At 39.9% G+C, this 11,633-nt stretch overlaps 1 protein-coding gene across 2 annotated transcripts in view; it reads left to right on the top strand.

The window, feature by feature from the left end:
* The first annotated feature begins 673 nt into the window (after nucleotides 1-673).
* Nucleotides 674-11,633, top strand: part of map3k7 (mitogen-activated protein kinase kinase kinase 7) — a 114,587-nt gene continuing 103,627 nt past the window's right edge. The window contains exon 1 of one of the 2 annotated variants that reach the window (XM_067984750.1): nucleotides 674-1,002. In XM_067984750.1, the coding sequence (XP_067840851.1) occupies nucleotides 925-1,002 (78 nt within the window). In that variant the 5' untranslated portion in view covers nucleotides 674-924. The remainder of the gene's footprint in view (nucleotides 1,003-11,633) is intronic. The other variant, XM_067984752.1, reaches the window with a different exon arrangement.

The following is an 11,633-nucleotide window of genomic DNA, read 5'->3' as shown; positions in this document are numbered from 1 at the left end:
AGCCATTCTGAAGTTTACTGAAAAAGGCTCCAGTGTGGCGATGCACTGGGTGTAACTTGAGAGCGAAGGGGTTTGTAAGGAGACACTGCGGTCATTTTCACTTGTTCTAAATGCTCCAATTTTTTGCTTTCCTCGAAACGGGATTTGCCAAACGTTGTGAGGAGGTTGAAGACAAGTTACTTCACTGCCCGCCCGCCCGCAGCAGCAGCAGCTGCGTCTGGTCCACGAACATTTCACTCTTCACCCCTGACCGCCCCCTCTCTCTCTCTCTCTCTAACCACAACACACTAAAGTCCCACTCCCCGCTTTTGAAAACATCTCTTCTTTAAACAAAGTGTGCGTCAGTGCGAGATTTTAAATCGAGTTTCCCTCTTGCCGATGAACAGTTTCCTGACGTTGACCGTTTTATGACAATCACTTTCGCTCCCAACTGTCACTGTGATAACGGATCGCGTTCAAAAAAAATTCAAAAATGTTTAAACGCCACGCGGAGCCGAGTCCCAGCTCCTCCTCCTCCTCCTGCTTCGAGCGCCTCCAGGCGCGCAGGCGCGGACTCGACCTCCGCCGACAACGACGCGCTGATCGCCCTCTTTCCCGCGACTAGTTACGCCTGCGCACACCCCCCCCCCCTCTCTTCTCTTCTCTTCTCTCTCCTCCCGAACGACGTCAGTTCCGGCAGCGGGCGGCGAGCCCCGGATGTTTGCGGGCTGGATTAACCCCGGAAATGCCGGATGAAGCCGGTGGGAGCGGAACGCTGCAGAAATCGGGATTCGGGCTCAAGAGCGGCGCCGGCCTCGACAACCCGCGCTCCTTACACCGGTCAAACCCGAGCAGCCGAGCGCGGCGGGCGGGCGGCCAGCCAGCCGCGGGCCTGGGCCTGACCCTGACCCCCCCCATTCCCATTCCCATTCCCGGGCAGGAGGGATGTCGGCGGAGATCATCGATACCCCGCAACCGCTGCACTTCGAGGAGATCGACTACAATGAGATCGATGTGGAGGAGGTGAGAGAGGGGCCGGGGTGGGGGGGAGAGCCCGGGGTGCGGGCCACCACCACCACCCGGGAGAGGAGAACCCCGGCCCCCGGATCACCGCTTGTCCTTTTTAGGAGAATAAGGAAATGGGTTAAAGTCCAGCGGTGAACATTTAGTCAGATTGTAAACAGGTTACTGAAAGGTACATCCTGTGCTGTATAATGTTTCCCTGGTAATCTTCACTTTAATACAGTACAGGGAGGGAGGGGGAGGGGGGATTGTGTGTCTGTTATTTAAACAGTGCATTGAAATGTTTGCCAAATCTTCTCTCCCCCCCCCCCCCCCTCCCTCAATAAAACATTTAGCAGAAATGTCTTCAAAATCTGAACTGGTCAGGTGAGGCACACTTTTTATTTTAACCCCTGCTTTCGATGCTTTTGATTTTCACCCATGATCAGCATAATGTCAGAAACCATTCAGGATGTTCCCTTGTGGTTTTTAAACTGATTTCAGTATTTTTATAACGTGTACTTAGTTGTCCAAGCCAAAAGTTTACACTGTGTTTTATGTAAATTGCTGCTACGTTATGCACTGCAGTGAAGAGTTGCCAGGAAGTGATGAGCTTTGCTCCTGCAGATATTCCAGCATTCGAAAGCTTGATGTGTGCTGATGGGCTTGATGGTTCTCAGAAGTCTTTTATGTGGATGGTTTGGTTCAAATGTTTTTTTTTTAACTTCATTGCTTTAAATGCTCAAGGAAGCAATACTGAATTTTGACATCTTCAATATGCTATAAGTAATGGTGCAAATATCCCAGCCTTGGTTGACCTTTTAAATTGTGTGATGTTGCAATATTATTGTAACTGTATTCATGATGCATTAGCATCTCCCCCTGTTAGTGAGCTAGCGAAGTTCTTCAGGGTCATTCTGGTTAGGTTTGGTAATCGTTAATACAGATCAGTCTGTACATTTTTGAATTTCTTATTGTAGGACAATATGAGCATGAAGTGCACTTATCTAGTGTAAATTTCTTATGTATTTTATTGCCATGTGCTTCAGCTACTATAACAAGTAGAATGTATTATTATGTAAATTACATAAAATGGAATAAAAGGAGGTAGCTCCAGGACTTGCAGGAGTGAAGTTAGGAAACACTTCTACACTCAAAGGATGGTAGAAGTTTCAAACTCTCTCTTCCGCAAATGGCAGTTGGGGGATGCTAGCTTAATTGTTCATTTTAAATCTGGGATTGATAGATTTTTTTTAGCCAAAGGTATTAAGGGATATGGGGCTAAGGCGGGTATTTGGAGTTAGGTCACACATCAGCCATGATCTCTGAGAATGGCAGAACAGGCTCGAGGGGCTAAATGGCCTACTCCTGTTCCTATATTTAAGTGATGTTCTAAACTGATGTCTGGTAGGGGGAAATGCTAATTGGCTTTTGCAATTACTTTATCTTAATCTATAAAAATTCTAGATAGACACAATATTTTGTGTTACACTTAAGTGTTTTAGAGAATTACATTGTGCACTTTCAATATGCCAAACATAATGATTTCCCCCAAATAAAGCTTGTCACAAATTATTAGCTTGAAAAAAAAACTAAATACAAAAAGGATATTCTCAAGGTTCTGAATGTTTCAAACAGTGTTGAAATATTTTAAATATGAGAAACGGTGGTGTAACTATATACTGCTGAGTCCAATCCAGTCCTCACTCGATGTGGACTTCCAGCAGGGGTCTCTGCATAGCAATCAGGAGCAGAAACCCCGGGCAGTTTCATTTCCTATCCCTAATCCAGGGGCACTGAAGTACCCTGAGTGACTCTGTCACCCTCTCCCCCAATCAAACAGCTGAAGTGTGGGGACCAATTAGATGTTCTTGTGAAGGCAGAGGGCATGGCTGAGGGACTAAATGAGTGCTTTGCATCTGTCTTCACCAGAGAAGAGGATGTTGCCAATGTAGCAGTAAAGGAGGAGGTGGTAGCAATATTGGATAGGATAAAAATAGATAAAGAGGAGGTACTTAAAAAGTTGGCAGTGCTCTAAGTAGAAAAGGCACCTGGCCTGGGTGGGATGTAACCTAGGTTAACTGAGGGAAGTAAGGGTGGAAATTGCGGAGGCTCTGACCACAATCTTCCGATCCTCCTTAGATATGGGGATGGTGCTGGAGGATTACAAATGTTATACCCCTGTTCAAAGAAGGGGAGAGGGATAAACCCGGCAATTACAGGTCAGTCAGCCTAACTTCGGTGGTGGGGAAACTTTTAGAGACAACATTACAGGACATATTTAATTGGCACTCGGAAACGTATGGGCTAATGAATGAAAGTCAGCACAGATATGTCAACCAAAAATTGTGTTTGACTAACTTGATTGAGTTCTTCGATGAAGTAACGGAGAGGGTTGATGAAGGTAGTGCGGCTGTTGTTGAGTATATGGACTTACAAAAGGCATTTGACAAAATACCATGTAATAGATTTACAAGCAAAATTAAAACCCATGGGATTAAAGGGACAGCGGCAGCGGGGATCTGAAATATTGGCTAAGGGACAGAGAGTAGAGAACAGTTGTTTTTCAGACTGAAGGGAAGTATACAGTGGTGTTCCCCAGGGGTCGGTATTAGGACCACTGCTCTTTTTGATATATATTAATGACCTGGCCTTGGGTATACAGGGCATAATTGCAAAGTTTGCAGATGACACGAAACTCGGAAATGTAGTAAACAATGAGAAGGATAGTAACAGACTTCAGGAGGATGTAGACAGATTGGTGAAATGGGCAAAGGCATGGCAGATAAAATTTAATGCCAAGAAGTGTGAAGTGATACATTTTGGTAGGAAGAATGAGGAGAGGCAATATAAACTAAATGATACAATTTTAAAGGGGGTGCAGGAACAGAGAGACCTGGGGGTGTATGTACACAAATCTTTGAATGTGGCAGGACAAGTTGAGAAGGCTGTTTTTTTTTAAAAAAGCATATGGGGTCCTTGACTTTATTAATAGAAGCATAGAGTACAAAAGCAAGGAAGTTATGCTAAACCTTTATAAAACACTGGGCAGGCGTCAGCTGGAATATTGTGTTAAATTCTGGGCACCGCACTTTAGGAAGGATGTTGAGGTCTTAGAGAGGGTGCAGAAGAGATTTACTGGAATGGTAGCAGGGATGAGGGACTTCAGTTGGTGGAGACTGGAGAAGCTGGGGTTGTTCTCCTTTAAGCAGAAATGGTTAAGGGGAGATTTGATCGTGGGCTTCAAAATCATGAATGCTTTTGATCGAGTGAACAAGGAGAAACTGTTTCCAGTGGCAGAAGGGTCAGTAATCAGAAATCGCAGTTCTTTGGTGATTGGCAAAAGAACCAGAGGCGACATGAAATCTTTTTAACACGCAAGTTGTTGTGATCTGAAATGCACTGCCTGAAAGGGTGGAAGCAGTAACTTTCAAAGGGGAATTGGATGAATACTTAAAGGGAAAAATTTACAGGGCTATGGGGAAGGAGCAGGGGAGTGGGATAAATTGGACAATTTCAAAGAGCTGGCAGAGGAATAATGGGTCAAATGGCGGCCTCCTGTGCTGTATTGTTCCATGATTCTATGAAGTTAGTTAACTTAGCACAGACCTTTGATCTTTCTTGTCTGTAAGTATTTTTGATCAGTGGCCCAAAACTCCATGTTTGCTTGAAAGGCCTAGTTGTCAAAATACCAAATGAATGCTCTGAATTTGGTACCTAAGCATCACATTCAGTAGATTCAGATATTTCTGAAGTTGGTCATTAATTTTTCTGCATATTTAGTGTAATTTACTCAATGTACCAAAGCCTCAAGTTCTATCCATCTGATTTGAATGCTAGTACTGTAATACCAGTAGTAATACCATATAATCCTTAATGTTCTAAAGTGGGAGATACTTTTGACCGGTTCCCACCTTGTTACCGGCCTTAGAACTGCTCGTAAGAGGCAGACATTTTATGTAATGTTCTCCCTTCAGTGGCATCATGAAATTCTGTTCAACATAAATGGGGAATTCCATCCACAATGCCTGTTCATGATGTCAATTGAGGGAGATGTACACAAATTTCATTGAAGATGCCTCTATTCAGTACTTATCAAACATAAAATGGGATAATGACATCTGAGGGACACGAATAAGTCTACAGATTATCCACTTTCATGATTTAACATTTGGGGCTATGGGGAATTCAGTAGACTGTACTCTCCCTTTTATGTTGGACACACAATGCACACATTGGGATTCCTGCATTTTGCATATTGTAACTGCTATAGTGTTTAGTATATTACCTCATAATGTTAATGTAGCATAAAATGTAATCTGAAGAAGGAAGGAAAAGAAACAATTATTGTGGTCTGTTGGTCTTGTACGTGAGACATTATTCTATCTGACAGCTTTTTAAATTATAAGATGGTGTGTGTGTACAGTTATAATATAGACTGCATTTACAGAATATACAATACATATGACTCAAGCTACACACAACTTGATATATAAGGGTGAAATCTCATTAATTATTAACTGATTTCACCATTATACATCTTAAAGCAGAATCGCTTAGACTAATCCATTTAGGTCAATTATAGATGGTCTAAGAAGGTAACAGTTGATTTTGTTGATAAAGTATTTTAGTGTATCGGTAAAGGAAATTAAAAAATAATCACACTATTAATATAATTGTGCTTTTGATAGTCCAGTTATTTTGACTATATGTATACATAATGTCCCAGTAATATGTTGTCAGAAAAACTCATATTGTAGTACTAGTGCAGTCGCATAGCTTTGGTTCCCAGGTATTTTTATCCATTTAGTGTTTTAAAATTTGCCCGACAGTACAGGAGTGAAGCAAAGTAAATTGTGTGGTAGAGTAACAGCATATGTTTGATTGAGAAATCCAGAAGTGGAGTTCCCACTTCTCTATACTGCACCTTTCCAAATTGGTGTTCAGGTTGCAGACCAGGAGCTGAAGTGAGTTTGGGCAAAATTTTAGACTATAAAATGTACATTGGACTAATTTGAATTTGAGTGCGACTCTGTTATTAATGAGATCTAAGTCTCTGTTTGATGTGAACCATTTGGTTGCATCTGTTATCATGTTGACATTCTTCCTTTAAAACCATGCATTTTCTTGAAGGTTAAAGGAAGTCTGGAGGGGCGTGCTTTTTGTTTAAAGTACTGCCTAACGGTAACAAAAATATATAATTTAAAAATATATTTTGTACTGTTTGAACAAAAACTTCAAATTTTTCCAAGTATCTGCTTGTAAACTGTTTTTCTGGGGGTGATCTGCTTCAGATTGTCTTTGAGACCAGTCCAAAATTGTGATCCCTATAAAAATGAAACAAGCTGCTTTGCAGAGGGAAGAAGACGCTCTGATTCAGTGGGAAATTGTAACTTCTTTTTCAAATGCAATGGAATGTATTTCTAATTACGTTTCTTAATATAGGGAAGTAGCATATTGAACAAAACACTTGACAAAACTTGCATTCGTGTAGCACCTTTAACACGGTACTACATCCCAAGGCGTTTCACAGGAGACTTATCAAACAAAATTTGACACTGAGCCATAAAAAGAGATATTAGGACAGGTGACCAAAAGCTTGGTCAAAGAGTTAGATTTTTTTTAAGGAGCATCTTAAAGGAGGAGAGAGATAGACTTCCTTCTCTCCCCTTTAAGCAAGTCCCATTTTAAAAAAAAGACTTTTGCATCACTTTCATGTCACTTGATTAGACTAGGTCATTAAAGCTTATTTTTAAGTATGGTACAGTGAGCTAAAAGCTTGTTTCTGTCATTCTTAAATACTATGACACTTGTACTTGTGCAAGTATGATTTTATTTTTCTCAGCTTTGTTAACAATCAATCCTAGTTGCTTTGTCTTTTTCAGAATTTTTTTGTTTAGGATCATACAGGTACTTTTAAATATTTTATGCTTTTACTTAATTTTGTTCATTTTCTCTGGCGTATGTCTTCAATCAGTAAATCATTAGCTGAAGAACGTCAACGTTGCGTGGCACATGAGATCTCAAATATGTTGTGCCACAGAGTAGTAGGACATGGAATAATTTCCATAGTTCGCTACTTAGAAAGTTCCAGTCGTCTTGCGATGGACAGAAAGCCCAGCGGTGAATTTCCTCCCTCGTTAGGCTCCTTTTGTACACCTCCTTGTGGTCGGTTACTGTGTGGCATTCAAATACCTTCTCATTTGAAATAGAATAGCATAGAAAAGAAGACAAAATAACTTTTTAAAAATACATAATACAATGTGTATTCATTTTAATGTTCACTGTATGCTGTTCTTGCTCTTCAGAATTTTGTAACCTTTTAAAACTGACTTTTCTGAAAACAACTTTCTCTTGTAAAAACTTGGGGAAAAGTGAATTTAAAAATGCAGTTAGCAACTTGTATATAACTTATATATTTGTTTAATACTAGTAACAGACAATTTGATAGCTTTGTAGCTTTCACCTTTTTATTTGAAGAGAAGTGAGCATATTTGTGCTTCGCAGCATCGCTGCTCATCAGCGTCCTGGGTTTTGGTACCTTTTTAGTGACATCCAAGATTTCATATTTGGAAGTGAACCTGAAGATCTAGAAATCCATGTACTAAAAAAATCATCACTAAAAATTCAGTGAGTTTAACTGTTGCGTCTCAAATATATCTTAGTTCCATGACATATTTTATAAGGAGGAGCCTAAACTTGTATGGGAAAGAAGTTGCATATAACATGAACTCTTTTATGATTTTAATTTTTCCTGTTCTTCCTCCATCACTTCTTCATCTGTACTAGTTTCGTATCTCATCTACTAACTTCATCCATTTGCATACTTTATAAACCAAGGGATAATTCTGGACAATATTCAGAAAGTTTGAAAGCTGTGGTAACTGGAAGGAACTAAGTTCTACCAAATTGGGTGCAGTGCTGTAAAAGGTTCTTTCAGATCCCCGGTCTTGCTTCCTTAAAAGGAATACCCAGTATGGAGAGGGAGAAATAAGCTTTTTCAATTTCTTCTTATCACACCATAGTGTGGACATTTTATTTCCATCGTAAGTCTAAGGAATATTTCTGAGATATTTTACGAGATTGTATTGAGTTTGTATCTCACTCAGCACCCCCCACCCCCCTCCCAAACAGCCAAGTTGATGCCTGAGCATTTGGATCTGAGGTGTGTAATTGTTTAAGTCTAAAAATTGAGTCCATATTTTCTGTTACCTCCACGGTAGCCAAGTTTTCTTTTTCTACTTGGCTGCATCACGTGACTGGATTAGGAGATGTTACCTTGAAGTTAGGCTCTTTGAATATTATTGTATGAACACGTAACGTGTGTGAGATTCCTTCATCTGGCAGTTTAGCGGAGGTACTAGCCCATTTAAAGTAAATGTATTTGTTAATGCTCATTTGTTAAATTAGCAGACAAAGGAATTTCATGTGAACATATACAATATTTGAGCAGGCCAATTTCAAGACAATAACTAAAACAGAACTACTGTGATCAGCTATCAGGAAAGGGGGTTTTAACTGAGTAATAGTGTTGTTCTTGCACAGTTTCAGAGCTGCCTTTTCTAGTTACCTCTTACCAGTGTTCCTTCAGAATCAGTGGGGATGCCGTAGTCCACCATATTGTAAAAATTGTTGGATTTTGCAGACTGCAGTTATTTTAAGTGCCTGGATTTACTGTGTACTGTTCAGTTGATGTAGAACAATCCATTTGCAAATGAATGGGTTAATCATTAAGTCAGCCTAAACTGAAATTTTTATGGATCGCTTTGAAAACAAACTGTAGAGATGGGCTCTGTTTCGTGTTAGCCATCTTAAAGTTGTTTACATTAGTGACTTGAAGAAAGAACAGATGAGAAACTTACTGAGACAATTAAAAATTTCCATGTTAAGCCTTCAGTAAAGTCCAAGTGATTCGCCTAGGTGATTTTGCATACAATTGTTTTATTGAATTGAAGTAGATTTTTGGGCTAGCACCAAAAAATGACAATGACTGTTACTGGATTACTGTAAAAACCCAACTGGTTTACTAATGTCCTTCAGGGAAGGGAACCTGCCTCCCTTGGTCTGGCCCACATATAACTCCAAATTACATGGTTGACTCTTAATGCTTGGGGCAACTAGGGATCCCAAGAACAAATTGAAAAAATAACTCCCTCAGTTTCTTTCTTACAATTTATGGACTTTTAAAGCCCAAGCTCGATGTCACCTTTATAATTACTCCTTCCCAATTTGTTTTGTTTCTTTTTAACCTTGGTGTCCTTCAGTTGAAATTTGTCCCTTCATCTGGATTTCTTAAAAAAAGAAGTAAATTGGATCTGTTAGGGAATCATGCCATCCTTTTTGAAGCCATGTTGTGGAGATGCCGGTGATGGACTGGGGTGGACAAATGTAAGGAATCCTACAATACCAGGTTATAGTCCAACAGTTTTATTTCAAATAAAACTGTTGGACTATATCCTTTTTGAAATTATGTCTTTTTCATTGAGAGGTCAGTTTTGCCTTAAAAAAAACTTAATTTAACTCCTGTTAATCATGGATATAAAAACCACATCGATAGATTGTACCCACGTCAAACAATTTTCCGCAAACTTAAACTCAAAGTAAGAGGCAAAAAAAGCAAAGTAAAGGTATGATGCGCTTTGCTACATTACATGATATAATGACATTTTACATGATGGATGTTCACGACCTTGAAAAAGAAAGCTAATCCTCTGACTAGCTGTGACTTTTTGATGGCATTCATTGAATTTCAGCACTTGGATTGTCACAATGCACAAGGTTCAGGTTATCATTCTGCTTTCAAATGAGCTACCCAAAATGATCCTGTTCCACTTTTTTGGAATCAAGTTGCAGTCAGTGGGATACTGTTCAAAGTACCACTAATGGGCTGCCTCGCATCGCTTTCATGCCACTTTCTGATGGATAAATAAAATAAGTGACACATTATTCCTTATAAGGAATGCACAGTGAAATATATTTCTGTGGCACAATTTCAAGCATTCTTTTAATTATAATAGAAGATTTTCCAAAATGGTTCCATGCTATCATTTTGTAATTTTATGGTGTTGTAGAAGGAGTACAAATCCTGCAAAATATTTATAGATATATTTAATGATTGCTCTGATGGCTTAGGAGTAAATGCACCATGTGGTGTGGTATTAAGCCATACAGATGAGACGATCTCGGATTTGATCTGTGTCTGTGGTAAGTTAACTGATCTCATCCAGAGTACTAGTTGTGACACTGCAGTTTGTCGCTAGGGACAGAAAAACACGGAGTCATAGAGTCATAGAGTTATACAGCACGGATAGAGGCCCTTCGGCCCATCGTGTCCGCGCCGGCCATCAAGCCCTGTCTACTCTAATCCCATATTCCAGCATTTGGTCCGTAGCCTTGTATGCTATGGCATTTCAAGTGCTCATCCAAAGTATTCTCTCCGGATTGGGATTCTGCTGGAAAGTGCACACGCGTGGGTGTTGGGTGCAGACAGCATCAGGCTTGGTTTTGAGGTTCCCACATGAAGAATGGCCGCTTGGGCAAAGTTCTAGGGAAAGCTGCTGGTAGCTGTGAAACTGCACCCTGCCAAGAGATGAGGATGACGAGGAGGATTACAAATGCAAAATTATGCACCAATATAGCAAGAGTTAGTTGCTGCAATCTTTTTTATTTGTTCTTGGAATGTGGACGACCTGGCAAGGCTGCATTTATTTCCCATCCCTAGTTGCCCTGGGTCATTGAGTCAGTCAAACACATAGTGGACTGGAGTCACGTGTAGGCCAGACTGGGTACGAGTTGGAAGTCCTCTTCCCCAAAGGGCATTAGTGAACCAGTTTTTATAACAGAACCAGCAGCTTTCATGGTCATTTCTCTGAACTAGTCCACAATTTACCAGATTTATTGAATTCAGTTTCACAGTTTACCATGGTGAGATTTGAACTTGCATCCTCCGAATTGTTAGTCCTGTGACATAACCCTTACACCACGGTGCCCTCTATTGCCAGTGTAGAAAGCAGGTAAATTGGGTTTGATCAACAAAATGATTTGAAATTTTCTGCTGTTTATTTACTTATCGGAAGCATTTACCTTGTGTGAAGTTAATGTATGCAAAGTTTCCTAGCAGAGGAAATAATGGTATAATCTAGAAGGTATAAATCACCTTTTTGAGATATTTAATGGAACTATCTAATTGAATTCTGATGGGGAGTTGGGATGCACTATTACTAAAATGTCTACTTTGTGCGCTGGTCATCGGGCTTATAAAATTTCCAGTACGAATCAGGCAAGCTTTTGACCGAAATAACCCTAAATCAAAGTAAGTCCTTTACAAACTGATTTTATTTTAAAAATTACTTAAATAAAAGCTGTAGTAGTTCTGTGAATGATACTTGGAAATGCCTTTGTATATCTTTAAAATAGCACGATTAGTCTTCAGATTAATTTCTGATCCTATTTCAACCGCATTTTCCACCATTAAAGCCCTCTGTTTTATCTGCCTCCATTGTTTACTGCTGCACCTTTAAGTGATATAAAAAGTCAAATTGAATTTATGTTTAACTGAACATGAATGAAATTGTAAATCTGGGCAGAATAATTAGAAGGTGGGTTTGTGATCATAATTTCACCACATAGTATGTTCTGATTCTAAGCCAGGT

The sequence above is a fragment of the Heptranchias perlo genome, chromosome 5, assembly GCF_035084215.1.
Source record: "Heptranchias perlo isolate sHepPer1 chromosome 5, sHepPer1.hap1, whole genome shotgun sequence".
NCBI lineage: Eukaryota > Metazoa > Chordata > Chondrichthyes > Hexanchiformes > Hexanchidae > Heptranchias > Heptranchias perlo.
Note: the sequence above shows the minus strand (reverse complement) of the source record. Positions and strands in the feature narration are given on the sequence as shown.